Genomic DNA, 23,665 nt, shown 5'->3' on the forward strand with positions numbered 1-23,665 from the left:
AAAAGATTAAAACTAATAAAACACATTTTAAAGAGACTTTTCTATTTGATTACACTTTATATGATGGATTAGGCAGAAAGTAGAATTGGGCTGAAAGATCTATCGCTTTGTCACCTATTCAGGTTGTAAATCATGTTTTTAAAAAGTAATTAAGTAGCTAATTACTTTTGAAAATAAGTAATCAGTAAAGTAACGGGATTACTTTTTTGGGAAAGTAATCAGTAATTAGTTACTGATTACTTTTTTCAAGTAACTTGACCAACAGTGGTTATTAGTAATGAAGGAGACGCATAACTGATACTTGGAACTGATTTCCAGCAAAAGAATAAAACGTTGAAGTCAAAATTTTGACTAAAACACCAAGTTATGGGAAGAAAGCTCTGCTTCAAATGATGTTACTCAATTCCTAAAATGTATTTTTTTATAATGTGTTCATACTGTCGTAATCTGGATTATTTGTCCATGTAAATGTGCTTTTGGGTGCTTTCTTTACTGTTTTTAGATGCATGCATTGTTGTGGTATTCTGTTTTTCTGTGGTTATCAGTTTTTTCCTCTTTTTTTACATAAACCCTTACTGTGTCAGGGATTGTAGATGAAACTATTGTAGGTTCTTTAACTTGTAATATAAAGCACCTTGAGGCAACTGTTGTTTGTGATTTTGCACTATACACTGTATTTTCCGCATTATAAGGTATCTTTAAAATCCTTTAATTTGATCAAAAATCAACAGTACGCCTTATGTATGAATTCTGGTTGTGCTTACAGACCTCGAACCAAATTTTATGTGGTACATGGCGCTCAAAAATCTGTAATCTGGGTCCAAAACTCCATCTGCTTCAGGTCCCAAAGTCAAACGAACACTGCAGCATCACTAAGAGTTAAAAACTGACTAAATTCTTTCATCTTTAACAAAATGATCAGCGTTGCTGCTTTACCAGGTGTAACAATTAAGTTTAACATCGAGACATCCATGAAAACAGAATTTATTAAATTAAACAGAGTTGGACGTTAGCAGGAAGTTAGCTCGCTAGTTTTTACCTAAACATGAAACCATGTTCTGACTGAGAGATTATTGAAAAAGTTAAAATGTACAGCTCTGTCATTAATCGTTAGTCATTACTATACTGGAACAACATGGGAATAGAGCAGCTGCAAGAGAATTCAGCATTAATGAATCAATGGTACGGAAGTGGAGGAAGCAAGAAGAATGAATGACTTGAGTAAAGTTTGACTTATCTGACTGTTTTGTTTCGCTTAATGCAGCTTATAATCCGGTGCGCCTCATGTATGAAAACAGACCTGTTCATTAACCTGTTCATTAATAATTTTATTGTATTTTTAATTTTGTTAGTTGTTTTGATCTATGTTGTTCAGCACTTTGGTCTGCCTGGTGTGTTTTTAAAGTGCTATACAAATAAATGATGATGATGATGATTAGAGCAGGGCCCTATGACCAAAAATATTTAGCACGATATACATTTGAAAATATGCGATAACGGCACTAGACAAAAATACTTTACAACTCCACAACTTTATTAGTGCAAAAACCCCCAAAAATATTGATGTATTTTCACTTTAACAAGCAGTTGTTTTTTTATGTGATTTAAAGTTATATAAAAATTTTACAGTGCAAATGCAAATTCCTTGCTGACAGTTTAACCAAAAGACATTTCCAGTGGAAATTGGCCGACACATCCTCAGCATAACCATGTATAATATCCACAAAACTTAAAACGAGGTTCTACACACGCAGTACGGTAATATTATGTTGAAGCACAGTACGTATCACTCCGCGAGGCTCCTGCCTACAGTAGCCGTAATGCTCCGACAATCCATCAAGCGGTGCAGGTTCGTAGCTTAGCAAAGTCGTACTAAAACATTTGACAGATTTTCGAGCGCTGTGTACCACATAAAATCGTTTTGAGGTCAGTAACCACAACCAGAATTCATACATAAGGCACACGGGATTATAAGGGGCACTGTCGATTTTCAGAAAAATCAAATGATTGATATTAAGTGTGCTGTATTTTCCAAAAACACGGTAATAACGATGGCCCGCTAGCATGCGCTACCAAAATAGGGCTTTGTTGTGTATCTGACGTACGAAAGCTAAACCAGTTCCACACCACTGAAGTTGCAGCATTTTTACAAACCAATTCTGGTTCATCCGTTTCATTCAAAGATCCGCTTTCGCCCTTCTCATTCTCCGCCGCCGCCATGCTTTTTCCGCCATGTGCATATGAAAACAAAGGCACTGCGCATGCGCGGTTTACCCATATTCTATCGCGACATTTCATTTCCTTATCGTTGCCCAACATTATACCGGTATTACTGTGAATGATATGATATGGCCCAGCCCTAATGATGATGACGATGATGTCTGTGTAACAAAGCACATTATTCAGCACTGGAACTATGCTAGCTAATAACTTAAGCGAAAAGGTTGATGATGTTTATTTCAGCCACAGTGATATCGGATGCCTTACTTTTGGGTAATTGAGTATTTGAGTAGTGTGTAAATGTGCCTGTCTGTTCTTGCTGATTGGTTACTCATCAGGAGTAAAAGTTCATCAGCAATCAGGTAGTTCTTCTGGAAGGTCATGGCTCTAGACCACAGAGTAGAGAGGGCAGAAAGAGCTAAATCAGCTGATTTAAATATATTTATTTAAGAGGGAAAAAAGATTGACAGTCCCTGCTGTGAGTAAATTCAGCTGCAGTTTAGTGCTGACCATGCACTTGCTGCTATTAATAAATTACATCTGCTGTCTTTTTGGTGCTACAAAAAGAATCACACTCACCTCTGTGGTGTAATAGCGTTATGATATTATTCAGTCTTAAGTGAAACGTGTGTGGCTTTTGCTCTTTGTTGAAACTGCATCTGAACTCAGTTTTATGCGATGAAAGCTAATCCTTTGATCTTATCTACCAGACGAATGCCTGTTTCGGTCCTAATTGTGCTTTCATACAGATTATTTTGAGCGGGGCAGAGGGCGGTGGGTGCTCAGAGCCAAGGACTCTCACAGAACGAGGGTGCCATGTAAAACTCAAACTTGTGGCAGGCAGTTAATTTAAGTGAGCATGTTTATGTAGCAGTAAATGTTTACCCAGCAACCGGCAGTCTGAAGGCACCCTGCTAATACAGTCTGGGTTAATAGTGTTTTGGTATTTTTGCAGCCATTATCATAAACAAAATCTTTATTTAATGTGATGCCATGTTGATCCTGTACTGTAATCTGCCAACTTCTTCTTCTGCCTCTCAGGAGCAGCTGGTGATGATCAAACTAAGCAACTGGGTTGTTTATCTCTACTTTTTCTAACAGCACAACTGTTCTATGACATTGTTCTGATTAATAACTTTATTTTCTGCTGTGCTACCTCGGAAAGATCCTGATTTTTGTCTCATTAAAAAACCCCTCACTCAGTAGTTGAAATGCTAAGCCTATTTGGTCTTAGTTATAATATGTCACACAAATCACTAAAGATAAATGTAATTGTCCACTCGTGTTAGTATAGACCTCGTAAACATTCCAAAAGTTCAGGCTGAACAGAGTAAAAATAAGCAGCGTAAAGAATGTAAATAATGTTAATAACTTAATAACCTAAATGGGGCAAATTGTGCGTAGTTCCTTGTCTGTATTTGTGTTCAAGATTTACAGTTTGAAAACTCCTTATCAAAGGTCAACATCTCTAATACAGCCGGATTATTTTAGAGTGGAAAATTACACCACACTATACAAAAGCCGTGGAATCGATGCAGACTTGTGAGCATGCAAATGTAATTTCATTGGGGTTAGAAGAGGTAGCAGCTAATTAAGGTTTTAGAGCTTAAAGAAGACCTTTTATGTTATTTATTCATATACAGTCTTACAGTGGATGCTCATTATGTGGCTGTGGTCCAAGCGGTAAAGCAGTTTCGATTCCTGGCTTCTCCAGACTCTGTGGCAAAAAGTATCGTGGGCAAGATGTTGAATGCTGAGTTGCTCCCGGTGGATTCATTAGAGTGTGAATGTTGGCTAGAAAGCACTTTAATGTAGACAAAAAAGTGCTTGTATGTTTTTGTGAATGAGACACGTTAATTAAAATGGTTTGAGTGCTCAAGTAGAGTAGAAAAGTACCACATAAGAACCAGCCCATGTACCTTTTATCTACAAGTAATCCATATGAGCCAAAAGCTCAGACTTTGCCTGCCCTAAATGTTTTGTTTTGGACAGTTTTTCTTCTAGTATTGCCTCTGTACAATGTCAAAAAGAGAGGATGTAACTAATATGGGCATATCGGACACACAGCTGTGATCATGTGGACCTTGTATTTAAACCTTTTGGTTTTAGGGGAAGACAATCAGAAAAAAGTTAAAGACAGTGGATGTATTGAGCCACAGTATAAGATAAGACAAAGCAGCTCTATTTAGACCTAGAATGGAAAATGGGGAGCTTGAAATTAGGTAGTGGGTCCCTGTTAACCCATGTAAGGTCTTTAATATGATAACTGTGATGGATAGGTTGTTGTCAGGGTTTAAGACCTCCGTATTTCATAAAGGGACTTTCGCATATTTCCTAAGCAGCAAAAGGAAGCAGAAGTTAACTGACAAATGGGAAATGTGCAGTCAGAACTGACTGGTGTGTGATATCACTTCTTTCCTTCTCCCAGCTTCTTGTCATGCATTGAAAATGATCATCTCCTGCCTCAAACTTGTCTGTAAGAGGCTCCAGCTATAAGTGCTTCCTCTCTTTGTCTGCACGGCTCGAGTCGGAGCTGCTGCAATTAGCAGAACCTACTCCTTTTCGTACATTAGAGGCAGTCTAAGCCACCCAGCGTTAAGTGTGCAATTTGCATCTTAATGTGGACGTAATTTTCTTGCGTACGATAACCATACGTAACTTATAATTATATATTATTTACAGTTAAAAAGCTGTGAGAATTGGCACTTCCAATTCTGAGGTCATAGCTGTCAGCTAGAAAAGGCTGAATTGCCTGCTCTGGGTTTGGGATGAGTTTTTGGGTCAAGTAGAAAAGTTCAAGCACCGCTTCATTTTTCATGAGTCAAGGAAGATTGACAGGTGGAACAGTGCAGAAGGTGAAAAAGAAAATTGTGGATACAAGCAATGGAAACGAGCTTCCTGTGAAGGGTGTCTGTGCCCAGCCATCCAGGAATGACTCAGAGTAGAGCTGCTGTTCTCCTGCAACAGAATGACCTACTGAGGTGGTTCAGGCATTTGAATAGGATGCCTCTTTTGTGAGTTGATTAGGGCATGTTTAGCCCTTCAGGGGCCCCGGGTCACACTAGAAAGATTATATATCTCAGCTACTTTGGAAACCTCTCTCTCTATCCCAACAAAGAATTTGCAAGGGAGGTTTGAGTGTGCCAGATGCAGAACATGGATGGATATAAGTTATTTTTATTCAGAAAAGTCAAGCGAAGACAGGCAAACAGAATCGTTTTGTACATTTTATCGAAACATAAAATTCAGAGATGTTCATCTTAAATGCAAGAGAGCTGAATCCTTGCAGCTGTATATTTGGTCATATTTTTTTTGCCAACCCCCCACAAACCCCAAAATGTTTAGTTGGCTGCTGGCAGTCCTCAGGATGAGTATCTGAGAGAGAGAGACGAGCTACTTCACAGCATGTAGCTAAGGTCGCACTGTTATACCAGTGTGTATTTCTCATGCACACTCATTCTCCTAATAACCTTTCTAATTAATCCACTCCTCACAATTGGCTGTCAAGAGGACAATTATGGATTTTTGTCTTAAAGTCATTGATGTTTTCCGGCTTTTTGGAAGATATTGCTGCATATCGGATTTTCATATTTTTGCTACAATTCATCACAAGACAAGTACAATGTTATCTGACATCTGAGTTCATTAAGCCTGTTATGCTCTTGTACTTGAGGAAAATTGAGCTGCACTGAGCGCTTTTTATTGAATACTTTATATGAATAGAAAATATTTATGTACTTTTTTTTAAACAGCTGCTCTAGCTGCTGTCCTTTGATTTACCTCATTAGTTGTATTTATGACTTTGTTGATCTTCAGGATTTCTTGGAGTAAAAGTTTCTCACAGCCAGAAACTTAGACCTCTGTCTTCAGTCTCAAACCACAGTGCAGAAGTTCAGCAGAGGTTATCAGTGTTTGCAGCCAAGAATGGTTTCAGCCAAAAGGTGTGGTTGATGCAGAGCTCTGCTGTTATCTAGGGCTTAACAGTGTGGTGAAGTCTAATGAGCAACAGTTTGCTATTGTGAACCACTGGAGAAAGTCTTAATTATCTTACATGTGCACATGAAAAGAAATGCATATTTTTATTGATATAGCCTCGAGGCACGCCTGACTTTTAATGAATTAGATTATTAAGCTAGAAAAAAACAGTCATTTATAGTCATGTTTCTGACCATCTGATGAATGTAACTGCAATGCTTTTGATCTGCTTTGGTCTGTGTCAACAGTGCGCACAAACTATTTGCCAATATTGTAGCTGTGCATGTTAAGGAACCTCAGTCATGTGATATTTCTTTATTCGGTGTGTAACGTGTGCATTGCATCTAAAATCAGTGGTCTCCAGAGATTTGGTTATATTAAAGGTACAAATAATTGTCAGCTAGTCCCTATCAGTTCTTGCTGCTTTGGTTCTGTGATGTTTATACAGTGGCTTGCAAAAGTATTCGGCCCTCTTGAACTTTCCCACATTTTGTCACATTACAGCCACAAAGAGTGTGGCAGTCAGTTACCCATAGAGTGCTAATGACTAAATAGCATGCACCTGTGTGTAATCTAATGTCAGTACAAATACAGCTGCTCTGTGACGGCCTCAGAGGTTGTCTAAGAGAATATTGGGAGCAACAACACCATGAAGTCCAAAGAACACACCAGACAGGTCAGGGATAAAGTTATTGAGACATTTAAAGCAGGCTTAGGCTACAAAAAGATTTCCCAAGCCTTGAACATCCCACATAGCACTGCTCAAGCGATCATTCAGAAATGGAAGGAGTATGGCACAACTGTAAACCTACCAAGACAAGGCCGTCCACCTAAACTCACAGGCCGAACAAGGAGAGCGCTGATCAGAAATGCAGCCAGGAGGCCCACGGTGACTCTGGACGAGCTGCAGAGATCTACAGCTCAGGTGGGGGAATCTGTCCATAGGACAACTATTAGTCGTGCACTGCACAAAGTTGGCCTTTATGGAAGAGTGGCAAGAAGAAAGCCATTGTTAACAGAAAACCATAAGAAGTCCCATTTACAGTTTGCCATAAGCCATGTGGGGGACACAGCAAACATGTGGAAGAAGGTGCTCTGGTCAGATGAGACCAAAATGGAACTTTTTGGCCAAAATGCAAAACGCTATGTGTGGTGGAAAACTAACACTGCACATCTCTCTGAACACACCATCCCCACTGTCAAATATGGTGGTGGCAGCATCATGCTCTGGGGGTGCTTCTCTTCAGCAGGGACAGGGAAGCTGGTCAGAGTTGATGGGAAGATGGATGGAGCCAAATACAGGGCAATCTTGGAAGAAAACCTCTTGGAGTCTGCAAAAGACTTGAGACTGGGGCAGAGGTTCACCTTCCAGCAGGACAACGACCCTAAACATAAAGCCAGGGCGACAATGGAACGGTTTAAAACAAAACATATCCATGTGTTAGACTGGCCCAGTCAAAGTCCAGATCTAAATCCAATCGAGAATCTGTGGCAAGATCTGAAAACTGCTGTTCACAAACGCTGTCCATCTAATCTGACTGAGCTGGAGCTGTTTTGCAAAGAATGGGCAAGAATTTCAGTCTCTAGATGTGCAAAGCTGGTAGAGACAGACCCTAAAAGACTGGCAGCTGTAATTGCAGCAAAAGGTGGTTCTACAAAGTATTGACTCAGGGGGCTGAATAATTACGCACACCCCACTTTGATGTTATTTATTTGTAAAAAATGTTTGGAATCATGTCTGATTTTCGTTCCACTTCTCACGTGTACACCACTTTGTGTTGGTTTTTCACGTGGAATTCCAATAAGATCTTGCAAAGAAAAATCTTTGCAAGCCACTGTAACACCAGACCAGCAGCTAGCTGCTGAAAGACGATGGCTGCCCCTGACAGGAAGATTCAAACAAGGAAGGAGACAGCCGTGCAAATAAGCAACCCATCCGTTCCACCTCTGGAGTAATGTAGCAACACATCTCGTCGACACATACCACAACAACTTGAATGACGTGGAAGGTTGCAGTGTAGGGATGAATTTCCAGTTACTATGCCAGTTAGGATCTAGATTTCCAGCAGAAGTCTACATCGAGTTTTATGGTGTTTTTATGCTCACCATGCGCAGAGTTGGATATCATATCCTACAGTGTGTACCACTGTGTTTTTGATGCATAAGCAAAATCACACCAACGCACGATCGTGTGCACGACAATTTTCGACAATTTTAATGATATTTCATGATAATCCAGTACAGAAACTCAGAGAGATAAAGAGAGCAACAGTTTGCAAACTTAAGACTTTTTGGGGAAAAAGCATAAATACATGCGAGTGCATGATGATTCTGAGAGAGTGCACTGGCAGATCACTGCTGTGGATCTGAACCTGCTGCTAGGACTGCTAATATTAGTCGCTGTGCGCATTATGTCGGCAAATATGCGTGGCTGCACATTTTGGCGTAATTTAAAATATGATTTTAAAGAATGCGCTTAAAGGTCAGGTGCTAGGTTTGCACAGTGTTTAACGTCGTCCTTATAGACTAAATTCTGTTTCATTTTGACTTTTAGATTACTTGATAATCACATCGCCCCCCCCACCTCTTGAAACGCATAGTAAATTATGTGCCAGGAACATCCATAATTAAAGTCAGCATCTTAAATAACCCAACTGAACAGGTAATTCTCTTGACATTAGCTGATGTAAGATGATGTAAACACAAGAACTATATTTTTTTTCTAAGCAAATGGGACAGAGAGAAGCAGGGAGTGGAAAGCATGATTTCTAAAGCCTCACTTGAAGCTTATCTGTTTTGTCTCGGTGCCGCCGGGGTGGCCTGTGTGTCCTCAGCCTCTGGATATTAAGACTGTTTACTCTTTGAAATAGTCTCCTTATGTAGGCCAGTGTCTGTGTCTCTGTCTGCACAGCGGGATCACTGCATGCTCCTCAGTAGCGCGTGTGTTTGATTACTTCAAGAAGCTAGATAATGAACCCATTTGGCAAAGTTAAATCGTTTAAACATTCTTCAGAAGCTCCCTGCAGGGGCATTAGTATACTTTGGTTTGTGCAAACCCTTACTCATTGGTCTTTCTTCTTCCAATGGAGCTAGAGTCATAAAAAAACCCAACCACCAGTCCAGTTAATGCTGCTACTGTAATCTACTTATTTCTCATTCTAGGATCCCAATTATAACTGTTGCATGCCATTAAAATACTGTGAGTCCACACAAGAAATAGTTGTTTATCTCCACACATGAAACTACTCCATCTAAATCTTTTCCAAAGCATGCCCTGACACAGATTTTTGGGTGGTTTGTCTCTCCCTGATATTGAATTTTGCAGAAACCATGTGAGGTCCTTCGTGTAAGTACAGAGGAGCTCTATGTTTGGCTTACCGATTGTTTCGCTTGCCCTCTCAGCTGAAAGCATCAGGTCCTACGATCAATAGCTGTATCACTCTGACCTTCTCAGACAGTTCCTCAAGCAAAGGAGGTTTTTGTTTTGTTTTGTTTTTTAAGAAAAAAACAAGAAAAGGATGTTTTGCATCATTGCAGAAACCTAACAAGAACAAGAATAGGGGTGTACAAATTCATAAGCTGCATCCTCCTGAAGACCCGGCCTTCGCGGTCTATGTGGGCCAGGTCCTCCAAAGGTCGGGTAGGCTGGAAGTGAGCGGCTGTGAAATTGGACAGTCTAGCCTTCAGTTTTGCATCACCGCTGTCTCAGTGGAGTTTAATAAACTCAGCTGTCTGCTCCTTTCTATCTAAAATATAACAGGACATAAATTCCCGATCATCTCACACTTCTGTTTAATCAGTTCTCTGTTTGGCGTTTATTCGGCTGTGTGAAAACTATAACTTTAATCTCAGCCAAACAGATTTACTCACGAACAAGTAAAACACTGAAAAAAGCCAAACAATAACATTAAATTATCTAAGTGACTTATATATCATGTTTAACCTGAGTAGCGAAAGACCACGGGGGTTGGGGTGGGGTGAAAACGATGTGCGGGGAGTTTGCTGCTATCGCCTCGGCTAGCTATTGTCTCGGTTAGCTATCGATTGAAGATCACAATTTTTTATTTTTTTATTTTTATTTTTTTAAAAGAACATGGTTTATTCAGTAAGACTAACGACAAACTAGGACAAACTCACCAGTATTTACAGAGGCCACAGAAAACGGAGCTGATTTTCCCACATACTTCAATCCTGTCAGACCTATTTTTGCTTCCCGAGTAGTTACCCCCTGCTGGTCAATAAAGAGCATGCAAATTTAACATACTTTTAAATTGGTTTTGTTTTTCAGACCTGGAAAGTCCATCGTTTATATACAGTTCATTGGTTTCCCAGACAGACACCCCAACTTTGGTTAAAAACTGGTTTCTAAAGTCAAAGATGGCCCAGAAAAAAAGATCAGATTGAAATGTTTATTTTGAAGATGGCTTCATGTAGAACCCCACACAATTTGTAAACCATACGACAAAAGGGCTTTTTTTTAGCACAAGTTATGAATTTTGTTTCCCAAAAACAATTAATTTAGTAATTAGTCTCGTTTTAATGTTTTCATTAAATTAATCTCGGTAAAAGGTTGCCAGATTTCACAAAATGCTGACTTGTTTTCAGTTGAGCAGAACTGATCTGCATGTGAAAGGCTAACAGAGCTGTTTTATATGGTAGTTAATAATTTCTACAGCTGCAACTAGGAGATCTGGATCAGTAGGGCTGCGTAATAATTTGCAGCTCTTTTAATAATGTGAATTGTTTATGTCATTTATAACGGAGATTCTTTTGAAGTTACTCCACTATTAGCTTTTCCAGTGTTAAAAAGGAAAGTAGAAATGTGTAATCTTGCAGTAAAACCCATACTAAGTATCTTTCTGTTAGTTTTTTGTTTTTGTTTTTGTTTTTTTTACTCATGAGATAATCGCCAGTTTGATCAATATTCATTAGATATAAGTTAATTCAAGTTGGTGTGTAGGTAGTGTCCAGGAACATTTTAGAAAGCAAGGTGAGAAATATTCTCTCCATGGCAAAGTGAATGATTGTGCCAGACCTGCTTAAAAGAAGTGGGATGCTGTAACCGCGATCAGACATGTGAATATCGGTTTCTTTTCCACGTTGCCTCTGGGAAAGACTTAGTGTACTCAGCCCCCCACATCTCACTCCTCGCTCTTTCCAGTCTGAAGTAAAAAGGAAGGATCTTCTCTGTGCTTAGGAAATTCAGAACAACCGCATCTTTAAAAGCATAAACGTAAAATTTCTAAAACTTTCAGTAACTGTTTTGGATTACTCGAGCTCCAGCTATTTCTGTTCTTAGGATCTGTTCTGTTTTGTGTCTGACCTGTGGGGCAAATTGCATATTAGCTTCAATAACTCCACCGCTGGCCCTCACAACCTCAACTCAGAGCTCAATTATTCAAGTGTTGCTGCTTCCTGGCAGCCCATACAGCCTCCTGGCCTGCTTCAGTCTGCTTCTCTTTGGATCCCGTCTATTGTCTGACTGATTTCCCCAGGCACTGAGTACTGGCTGGAGGATTGAGGGCCATCAAACAGAATTAAGAGGAGACAATAAGTGTGTGTGTGACGGTGGATGTGTGTGCAAGTGTGTGAATACTCAGGCAAGAGTGCTTTTCCATTTTTGTGTAGTTTGTGTGGATTTTAGTCTCTGTGTATGTGTTTGTGTCTATGTGTGTGTATTGAAATGAGGCCCGAGCTTCCACAACAAGCAGAGGCCTCTCCTCCTGGCTCCGTCCACTGATGCAGGCCTTCAGTGTCCGTCGCTCCAGCTGGCGGCCAATTTATACCGAGGCCAAACACTCCAATACCCACAGGCAGGCCAACAGGGGCTCTTTGTGATGCCAGAGTGTGTGTGAGAGAGTGTGTGTGTCTCTCTGTGTACTTATCAGCTACTGAGCCAGTTGTTCGGCTCATGATTGACTGCAAACGTTGTTAATCTTAAGTCTTGGCTGCATTGCTGAGTGTGAATTGCATTATAATAGTGGCTCAAAATCAATGAGTGCGCTGGAAGCTGTAAAGCTGCTGTGGGGAGGAAGAAATGTCTTGTTGCAATTTAAAACAACGACAACAACGACAGCAACAAAAAAAATCCGTGTGTGTAGATAAGAAAACAATGATTTATCCCAAAGAGGGGATAAAATTACATTTTTTACTAGTGACTTTGTTAAGGAAAGCCATTAAAGTCAAATAGATTCATCAAGTTTGCAGCGATGATTATTAATTACCTTATTGAAGCAACTAGTTTATCCCATCTGTCCAGAGCAACTGGTTTTAAAACTGCATCCACTAATACTCATCAGCTGGGCTGGGTGATTAATCAGATTTTATTTTCAGTTATGATTTTTCGCTTCCAGTAATCTTGAAAACAAAATAATCGGGATGAAATGATTATCCTTTTAACTTTTTATTACTACTCGGATCAAGTGCACCCCTTTCCCTAGAAGACCTCCCTGAAGCTCAAACTAACTTGCTGCTTAGTTCAGTTGAATCCAGGATGACATAAAAAGAGCTTTTGTTGGACAAGAAATATCTGGAGGAAGTAAAATCATGAGATTTTTCGTAGATTTTACTGCATGCCCGCTGCATGATCTCTCTGAGTCTTTTGGGTTTTTCACTTGGGGACTGTTGGTTGTTGGGCTTTCTGTGGCTTTCTGTAACTTGTCCAATAGTTGCCATGCAGACAGCCCCACACTTCACTGGTGCCTAGATCTCTCTTTTTTCTTTCTCTCTTTCTTTCTTTTTCTTTCTCTTTTTTATTTAGATGAGCTTTGTTTTGTTTGTTTTGTTTCTTTACTTGCCTTAGAAAACCTAGCTTATCTTTCCCCCCCGACCATTTGCTGTAGTGTTTGGGAATTGTCTTTGTCCCACTCAGAAAATTCATCGAAGTATTTAGAGTCATGGTTTGCATTCTGAAAGAAAATTGTTCCCCTTATTACCTGGTTCCACATGAGCAGTTGGTGTGTTGTTTCTGAAACCCTCTGCAGATATTACACTAAGTTTTTGGAAACAGCGATGCAGCAGTAGACTGAGGATCACCCATTGTCATTGTGGTCACAACCAACGGCACTCGAATTTGAAATGCTGTGTCATAACACAGCTTTTCTCTGTGGTCTAGAGGTTGTTCAAAAGTAGCAGGAAAAATATTTCTCAACCTTTGACTCTTTTAATTTGATGGTCAGATCTGATTTGTTACTTTTACTGAGTAAGAATTGAAGATTTGCTGGTAGTAAACACATTTTAATGTCCAAAATAATGCTGTCAAAGGAAAGAAATACCCCTTTCTTTGCTAAAAGTTCTATTTTCACTGCTAATCCCCTCTTCACATTATTTTCATGCAGCCACTGAAATCATCAAGGCCTTAATGGGCCTAGCAACCAGTTGACCGACCTATCTGTCCTGTTGTTCTGGTGTGTTTGGAGTGGTTCGCTTAATTCCTGGCTTTTGGGTAGTTTTTGGCCAGATGTTGGCTGTATCGCTATGCAGGTTTCCACAAAGATGTGGTTTAAGTGCCTTGTTACTTATTTATTAATTTTACTTATTATTTTATTGAATAGTCTCCCAGTAGGTCACACTATGAGTTTTAAAACCATTTCTTATGATCTGTATGTCGACGACATTCTGCTGTACCGTTCTGTAAACCCAAACTGGATAATGGTTAGTTAATGGTTAGATAGTAAATAGCAGTGTGCCTGATTATCATTGATGCTCACATTAAATCTGACCTGCTCTCATTTTTTACAATTTAAAAAAATAAATAAATAAAAATTGCAATTGCAAAATTGCAGACAGTTGTCTCAAAGAGTGAACTGGCGATGCCCATCATGTCTTCATCTCTTCCCACTTAAGTTATTGTAATGCACTATTTTCTTGTCTGTCTAGAGCATCAAGTAATCGCCTTCAATTTGTCCAAAATGGAAGATTTTTAACTCTCAAACTTTCTCTTATCACCCCCCCCCCCTTTAAGCGTCTGCAGTGGTTTCTGCTCAGGTTTAGATGTAAGGTTAAAATCTTGGAACTTGCTTTTATTACCTTAGGAATTGACTAGTGGGTGTTTTTGACTGCAAAACCCATCTCACAAGGGCACAAGTCCACTGCGAGATGTCTCATGGTGCAACCCGAGCGACATGAGTGCTTCTCCACAGGGAGAAGGATGGAGAGCTGAAGCCAAACAAAAGCTAAAGCAGGCAGGTGATCTAGAAACAAAAGCTCCAGGCAACCTTTAAGAGCCTGACTTAATCTACTTGCATCTTTTTGAATAGTGTGAGTGAGTCTGGGTTTTTAGGAAAGAGTTGCACATGATTTATAATGCCTGGCAACAGTAATATCACTAAAGTGAATGAATGCAAACAAGAAAATCGTTCCATATATCTGTGTATATTTTTGAAATCGTTCTAAAAACATGTTTAGTTTGGATCATTTATGATGGTCGTCTTCCTCCTGACTCTGCTCAAATTATTCATTCACCACATGACATAAAGGTGGCACTTGGCAGACTGTAACAAGTAACCTGCTGCAGTGAAATGTCATTTGGTCGGCTCAGTTTGTTTCTCTCAAGGGTCAAGAGGGTCAAAAAAAAAACCTCTGACCTTCACCGAAAGTCGGCACACTGAAATTTCACCTGCATTGCTATTTCTGCCCCTTTGAGGCAGCTGGCTTTGCTTACAAGCTGTTACACAACAGCTCCAAAGATATGAAATGACTCCCTGAAATGTTTTGAATTGACTGTATTTTGCCTAGAGGAACAAATTTAAATTTAAGGAGCTTTAAAAAATATGTTTTGACATGAATTATAGGCGATGAAACTATATTTTGACAGTAATGTCTCTGTGGTGAGCTAAACATGCTTTTCAGACAGGCTCAAAGTCTTTCACCTCATTTTTCTCCTTTGTCTCATAACGCTCTCCTTGCCTCCCCTTCAGCTTCGCTGTCCCTCAGGGTAGGTTTACCTTGCAGTGTAAAGACCTCTGGGAGTGTGGTCTTTCTTTGAATAAATCTTTGTTTGTGGCGCCTCCTCACAGGAGATGTTCTTACATGTTTGAGATTTATCATCAGAGATCATTTAAAATTGATCTCTGATAAAGACTGGAAGTGAACATGCGAAGATGCCTTCATCGCAACAATACCTTTTTATTTAAGCTATAGATGAATATCGCCAGCACAAATTAAAACTGTTGCCTTGACGTCTGTTTTCAAGGGGGAGAAACAGTGCTGTGATCAGCCTCATGTGGTCGTTTCTGTGGCTAATGAAAAACCAGAGCGACTGGTTTCAGGAGAGCGCCGTTGGCGTGAATGTGAGTTTCTTGTGGCAAAAAGTTTCTGTTGGACAGGTTTGAGTGGGAGGCTGTGATGATGTTGATGGTCTCACCGTGAATCACTCCAAAAAGAAAATAAGAGTGGGAACGGAGCCACATAATTTGCTACTTTTACTTTCATCTCACGTTTACTCAGTATCAGAGTTTCTTTAAGTAACAGAAGTGATTTCTACATAAAGAAAGATTTAGACTAACTATCATCTGTCATTTTAGTTGTTTCAGTCATTTTTTTGTTTTTTAAAGATGAACTTTCTCAGATGTGATTGATGTTTCTTTGATTGATGTTTTTTTTAACTGTTTTTAAAATAAATTAGACAAACAGGCCTTTTCCACGAGTACTTTTAGTTTTAGGGTTTTCCATCAGGTACTTTTTAATACCTACTCAGACGGGGTTCCAAGCAATCTGAGGTGATCTGAAAAAGTGACACCAGCAGATTGCATGCCACCAATTGATGAGTCATAAGGGCGACTCCTTCATGAAAAATCAATACTGTCATATTTGAATTTGGCCAGTTCCACAAAAACCAACATTATGGTCGCCGAGTCTGACAAAAAGCCGTGCACCGAGCAGCAGCTATACCACCTCCATTGTTGTGTTTTGTTTGTGTCCCATACAAATGACGTCATGGGGCGTGCATCACGTGGTACTGAATTCTAATGGATCTATTCTATTCAGTTTTATTTATACAGCGCCAAATCACAAAAACAGTTGCCTCAAGGTTCTTTATATTGTAAGGTAGACCCTACAATAATACATAGAGAGGAAAAACCCAACAATTAAATGACCCCTATGAGCAAGCACTTTAGTAATAGCGGGAAGGAAAAATTCCCTTTTGAGAGGAAGAAACCTCAGGCAGAACCAGATTGGGCGATTGGTGTAAGAGATTTCATTTTTAGTATTCTGAGATGCTGTATGAGCCAGTACATTTATAAAATAGACAACTTTTTGAGCCCTGATGTGTTAAATTTAAAGTGCCAAAACATTTGAAGTCTTAAACGGTGTACCTAGTCTTGTCTGGTGAAGCACTTTTTGTTGCTGGGCTGAGACATCTGTGCACCGCAGCCTCTTGCAAATTGCATGTGGGGTCGTTTGACTGACAGCAGGAGAAAATAAAAGTGGGTAAGAGCAAAAAGTGCAATATTGGAAGTTATTTTCACATCTCTTTGTGAAAAGGCAGCAGGAACTTTGATGTGGCAAATCACAAGAACAATTACAGACTTCAGGAAATGAAGTTTGTAGATAAAATGCTGCCAAAGGAACAATTTCCCCCTGGTTAGCCTCTGTTGCTGTATTGTTTTACCTAAAAGTGGGATATCGTATGGCTCTTTGTGATTCTAGCAAATATAATGTGCACATAAGCCTTTCAATATGACGGACAGAAAAAGTTATTTACTTTTCTCCTGGCAAAAAGGAAGCTGTTATTATTTGTGTTTATATCTACTGTGAATGTGTTGAAGCAGACTTTCTACACCATGAACAGATTACCTCTCTGAATCACTACTTCATGACTTCAGAATAATGAGGGTGAAGAAAAACTAAGTGAAGTTTGTTCTTTTTCAATACAGGTTAAGGGTTGAATGTCAAGCAGTCAGGAAAAGCTTTCAGAGCATCATTTAGGGATACACCGCAGATATTTGGCTCATATCCACCTGTTTATGCCTAAATAAAGCTAAAAGGAGTATAGTGATGAAGGAAGCCAACAGCAAAGAGTTGGCAATTAGGAGGCATTTCACACCTCTGATACCAACAGCTTTTCTTGGTATGTTTGCAGTATATTTATTTATTCATTAAATTTAAACACAAACTGTGGTCATAGTGAGTCTTTCTGTGTTGGTGTTTCTTGCTCTCACTTTAGGGTTGTTGTAAAACAGGGCCTATAGTTTGTTGTGGACTCAGACCAGTTATTCCTGCTATACTTCTTTGAGGACTGCCATGGTTGGTACGCTGTAGCGGTCAGTAAAACCTGGCAGGCATGCACAGAATCCTACTTTCACTACCTGATGACAACATTTTTGTCACTAAGACCCCGTGGAGCCCAGCAGATTTGCTCATAACCCTTGTCGGGAAGCATTGCAAGCACAATGCTGTATTGTGCTTGCAGTAATCTTAATGTGGTAATGTCAGCTTGATTTTTTTGATTATTTCACTTCACCAGTCAGATTCACTCCACGTGAGATTTATGTGTGAGGACACATTGGAGTGAAACTGAGATGCAGGAAAGCTGAAATGAAACTATATTGCAAATAATTTAGGAGAATCACATTATACCTGCTGGCTGGGTAGAACCTTTCTATTTCTTTGCATATTCTCCTTGTGCCTGTGTGGGTTCTCTCCAGGTACTCTGGCCTCCTCCCAAGTCCAAGACATTAGCCTAACTGGTGACTTTAAATTGGCTTCAGGGGTGAGCAGTTGTTGCTCTGAGTACTAAATGGACTGGCGACCTCTCCAGGGTGTAACATATGTGTATCGCCCAATGTGACCTACAGCTCACCAAATTACCCCTGGTATCAGATTGTTACTGTGTTGCCAGATGCCTGTAGTGTGGCACTAATTAATAAAGCTGATGCTTCGTTCAAACCGAACACCACTGGTGCACACACTGAAACAATGACGCGGTGAATAAATGCATAATTCAGCGGGCAATGTGAAATGATGGTATCAGATTGTAAGTCACTGTGATTCCCACCTCTGCTGCTGACAGGTGAGACGGGCAGGAAATGAGCTGAGACACAGAGGAGACTGAAATGCATCAGAGACCTTTCATGAATTTGATAATGGTAGTTGCAATTAAAAGCTGTGTGTCTTACCCACTTGTCCTCCAGGATGCTGCTTTTATCTGATAGTTGACAATGGTGGAAGTGTCTCTAATATAATGGTAGAAGCGCTGTGCCTTTTGTGCTGCTTTCTGCAGCTTTTAAATAGCTGGTATCCTTAAATGACCCTGAATGCAGCGGCCTCAAGTTGGCACTGAACTGAGCTGAGCTCAGTTGTGGTTTGTTTTGTGGTACGCTTTATATATACTGTATATTTCATCTCTATTCCATCCCACAGACAGACATAGATGGTCAAATATGATTTCAAAGCAAAGCTCTGACAGCCTGAAGGTATTTTTTCCCCTATGCTGTCCAAATAAAGACGTGATCTCAGAACAGCGTGTTCATAAAGAATACAGATGCGTGTTCTTCCAATACGATGTGGAAGACTGACTTTGCTACAGGTTTGTAATTGTTTTGTTTAGAGGTTGCAAACTAATCTCACATGCACGCTGCAGTGCCAGAAGTTTGTGGACACTTCCTCTTCTGTTTTTAATCAGTTATGTCTTGATGCTTCAGCATACTAGAGCTGCCATGGGCCAATAATTGTTAAGTTTTAAATACCTAATTAGTCACTTAAGGTAAAGCAAGAAATGACAAATTTTAGAAAGTGTCGGCAGTGCGCATTCGGCTACAAAGAAGCAGTTTTTATCGGGCTTGTGTGGAAGAAATGACCAACACTACATCCAACACCTCTGGGAACATGATGGTTCAAAACTGGCAGGAAGCCTGTAATGTTATATAACATTACATTAAAGTGAGAGTCTCTTATGTTGAAATGTAAAGTTCAGGTGTACAAATGTGTATTTCAAAGCAGCTGACATGCCTCAAGGAGAGTTTTATTCCTATGTGTTTATTATTGGACTCAAAATGGGACAAATGAGCCTCATTTATCTGATAACGTTGCATGATGGAGACACTCAGTCAGTCTTTCTGCTGAACAATTTGTTTTAGCTCCCTACTGCATCCCTTTAAATCAGCGTTGGGCAATTAATTTTCCCAGAGGCTGCATGAGAAACTAGGACTAGGGCTCCACCAATAATCTGAACTCAATTCTGCTTAATATATATCTCTTCATAAATTGGTGCCGGCAAGGCCAGGATTATAATTTCCGTATCCATGGAGCAGTAGGGACTGTGGGATGCAAATTTCATCGTCAGATGTTTGCATGCCTGTCTCTATAGGCATGTATAGTATTACAGGAAGGACTACTAGGCCCTCGGGTCTGCAACAGAGTATAGTTGAGTCCCAATATAACTATAACCCACACCTGCCTTTAAGCCATCATTCTCCTAATTGGCTGCCCTTGAACTTGAAGCTGCAGCAATTTTTCTGAGAAAACCATATAAAGGATATCTTCACTCTGACGTAATAGACGAACAAAGAAGAAGAACAAAATGTCATGAACATGGTGTTTACAGCAGTCTTAAGTTTAAGCTTTTGGCTCACAGAGTTTATCGGTACCTCTACTGACCTAACTATTAAGTCTGAGCATCCACCACAGGAGTAGATACACAAGGCGCTGGTGGACTTTTACATTTAAAAGTCATCCACATATTGTGCCAAATGATGAGGCTAGGGTAAAATGATGTTTCATGCTGGTTCCTTTTTAAGCTCATTTCTATTTTTATTTGTATTTTTTATTTTTTAAAGCTATTTTTATGTGTGTTCCCGGTGGGGGTCATCTCAGGCTTTGGAAACTCTGAACTCAACCCAACGTCTGAAGAAATATCAAAGATTACATCACAGAAAGGTTGCTGGATGTCATGTGACTGTAACATGTGTGTGAATCTCATCGACGTGCTGCCGATCTGTAACAGGCCGCCATACAGTGTGTGTGTGTGTGTGTGTGTGTCCTCAGCAACCGTCGCCGCATGTCATCTCTGTCGACTAACTGGGCTAATTTCATGGTCTGATGAGCAGACAGAGGAAGGCTGGCAGACTCACCGTTGAAGGCAGTTTCTTTTGAAGCTGTGAGTGTGTATGTGTGTGTTAGGGGTGGTGTGTGTTCGCCCATCGTGACTGGTGTGGTTGGACTCCTACAATTAGGTGATGAATCACACAGCGGCGGCAGAGCCAGTCACTGCAGCATGGCCGCTTTCCCTGTGTGGAGGACGACGGTGACGTTCACGAACGCTGTGCAATGTTAAACTAAAGCGGGGTTTCAGTCAATCCTGCTTTTTGTGTGTGTGTGTGTGTGTGTGTGTGTGTGTGTGTTCCCTCTGGCCGAGCAGTCGTTGTGGCGTGTGGGTGGTACTGAGATGTGTAGTTTTCCAGAGTGTTTTGACTGTGGGTGGCTTTCTTTCTTTGGTTTTTCAGTAAAACACAACCAAATATAAAGCTGTTATTGTAATAATTAAAAATCTAAATAATTATTAGGCTAAATATCTGGTACTCTGGCTCTATGATTATGCAGAGCAGCTCAAGTTAACAGAAGGACGGATGCTTAAAATCTGACAGCAGATTTAGAGACCTGTAGGAACCACAGCCGTGCTGGTAGATGGTTGATATTTTATTCACAGTTTTTTCATATATAAGACACTGATGATCTTTTAAACCATCAAAATCAGGTGAATTGATTCACAGATATTAAAGCAAGGCCCTGTTGCTATAATTACTTATTATTTACAATATTAAATCTGCTTCTTTCTGTGTTTGTAGGCTTTGATAAGAGGCTCTTCAGGATGAGCAGCTAACACTGACTGCCGCACAACCACAGGAAGAGACGTGGCTGCTGCACCACCCACAGTTGACGCATGGCGGTATTAGGGGTAAGAATCGCTCTGTGAGGTTTATCGGTGCTTGAAGAAGTTAGAATGTTTTCACAATAACAGGAAGCATCTTTTCCTTTCATCTTTTCAGTTTCTGTTTATGTATAACCTGTGATATTAACTGTCCTCTAAAAACGTTCTGTTTTGGTGTTATGATTCATAACAATGGTGAAATAATTGTTGAGCATTTGAGTGGTTTTCAAACATTTTATGTCCAAGGGAGACCGAAGAATGAGCCAAAATTTCAAGGGACGCTTATTGACATGTTTACAGAAAATAGCCTTCATTTGATTAAAATATCATAATTTCTTCTTTGAGCTATATACAGCAGTATGGTTTAAAAAAATGTACAGCTTTACTGCTAATAGGCAAGCAGCAGACACATAAGTTTGATTAACTCATCGTCAGCGAGTGTGACCTCTAACCCCAGGTTGCTCTCCGATGCATCCATCAGAGTGTGAATGTGTGTATGAATGTTAGTTAGACAGCACTAAAAACGCAGAAAAGTGCTTGTGTGAATGGGAATGAACGAGTTGTGTAAAGCGCTTTGAGCGTTCAGATAGAGAGCTATATAAGAACCAGTCCATTTACCATTTACTTTAACAAAAGCACATGTTAAATTAACTCGCAAAATTCTTCCCATGAGCGGATGTCCCAGCAAATTTCCCCCCACGGTCTGACTGTGCATTGCTCAGAGAAACTAGGAAAAAAATGGAGAGCTACATCTCAGACTGTACAGGCCTTGGTATCCTCCTAAAGGTTGAAGCAGATGACGGTACGATTGGAAAAAGTCTGAACAAGTATTGAAGGTCTGAAAGGAAAGCCTCTTCTCTCTAAAAAGAAAATGACAGTACGGCTTAGGTTTGCAAAGCTGAATTTGAACAAACTACAAGACTTCTGGACCAAAGTGGAGACGTTTGTCCATGATGCACAAAACCAAAGACAGCATATCAGCACAAAGACACACCAGTCGTCTGCACGATGAGAGGGCTGAGGATTTGGGCACCTTGCAGTTATTGAGTCAACTTTGAACTCCTGTGTGTACCAAAGTATTCTAGAGTCAAATGTGAGCTCATCTTCCATTTGCTTGAAAGCTAAGGCTTAGCCCAAAATGGGTCGTATAACAGAACAATGATCCCAAGCACAGCAGCAGATCTACAACAGAATAGACCTCAGCCTGACTGAGCTGCTGTAGTTGGACATTCAGAGAGCTGCGCATGAATGCAAACCTCACTGAAATGAAGCAACATTGGAAAAACGATTGAGCCAAAATTCCTCCACAGTGATGTGTTAAACTGATAAAATCATAAAGAAAATGATTAATTCAATGTATTGCTGCTAAAAGTGGTTCAACAAGCTCCTGAATCAGGTGTTTATTTAGTAGATTTACAGTTAGCTCTAGAAATGTGCCTTCATCTGACTATCCAGTCCTGTGAAAAACTGTAGTTCAAACTACTGCACAACATTTGGAAACCTCCGGCCTAATAAGAAACTGAAAAGGTTTCACTCCGGTGGTGTTTTTTCAGTGCTTTACTTGAAAAGTTCACATTTTGGGAGGCAGCTAAAGATTTGAATGGATAAATTAACATCATATTTATTATTTAGTAATGAACTTAAACATTTGATTCTGCATCAAACTGCTTTTCTGCCTGAAAAATTGGTTTATTGCTTATTTATTTTTTTCCCCCCAGAAGTAATTATAAATAACAGATGTTCAGTTTAATATTATGCTAGCTAAAATATAAAGTTTCAAATTTAGAAAAATTTTATTCAGTATTTACCTTTGATCAAAAATATTTTATTTATTATCTTACCACAAACTTCTTCTATCATTAGTAAGTGCTGTTCATTACGAACTCTTTAAATGTCTCTAAACTTGTGTGAAAACCTGATGTTTTGAGGAACATTTTTGATTGTTTTCCATCCTGGTGTGGAGACTCTTGAATCGGTCTGACACTCAGGAAGGATTTCTGAGCAGCTTTGAGCCTCTAAATAATGAATGTTGGCTGTCTCACTGTCTCCTTCACTGAGTGCAGCTAGCCATTATCTGAGGTATCCTTACTGGTTGTTGCACATCTGATCATTTGGCCTCAGCAGTCAGTCTGCTGTTGTCAACCTTTATGTCTCTGATTTATCTGTCAGGAAGGAAATATTGCAACTTTTGCATATTAATTACATTTGATCCTTATGGTAAATTTACTAAACCATAAAAACATGTATAGAGTGTTGGGTCTCCTCAGGGTGACTCTTCAAGGCTGAAGGGCTAGATCCAGTCACATAAAAGAGAAAGATGCCACTCAGACATCCTCTTCTAAAAACGATCTGTGACAGTGGAGATCAGAGCAAGTTTTAAAAAACAAAAATAAAGCTTTTCAGGTAGTTTTCCAGGTAGTTTTCCCCACTGTAATTCAGTTGTAACTAAGTCAGTACATCCGTCTCGATCTGAATGAGACTGACTAAAGCAGGGCGTGGAGGAAGGCCACACAGTGTCGGAACCACCAGAATATAAAAATGGATTTTGAATATGCCTTTTGCTCATTGTTTGCACGTGGAGGCAGCAAAACCAAGACAGAG

At 39.8% G+C, this 23,665-nt stretch overlaps 1 protein-coding gene across 2 annotated transcripts in view; it reads left to right on the forward strand.

Annotated features, from left to right (window-relative positions):
• pcgf3 (polycomb group ring finger 3) overlaps nucleotides 1-23,665 on the forward strand; it is a 69,760-nt gene that overhangs the window by 16,807 nt on the left and 29,288 nt on the right. For both annotated transcript variants that reach the window (XM_026183758.2, XM_080305089.1), the window contains exon 2: nucleotides 20,982-21,091. In XM_026183758.2, coding sequence (XP_026039543.1) covers nucleotides 21,077-21,091 — 15 coding nt within the window. In that variant the 5' untranslated portion in view covers nucleotides 20,982-21,076. The remainder of the gene's footprint in view (nucleotides 1-20,981; nucleotides 21,092-23,665) is intronic.

This window comes from Astatotilapia calliptera, chromosome 2 (genome assembly GCF_964374335.1).
Source record: "Astatotilapia calliptera chromosome 2, fAstCal68.1, whole genome shotgun sequence".
Lineage (NCBI taxonomy): Eukaryota > Metazoa > Chordata > Actinopteri > Cichliformes > Cichlidae > Astatotilapia > Astatotilapia calliptera.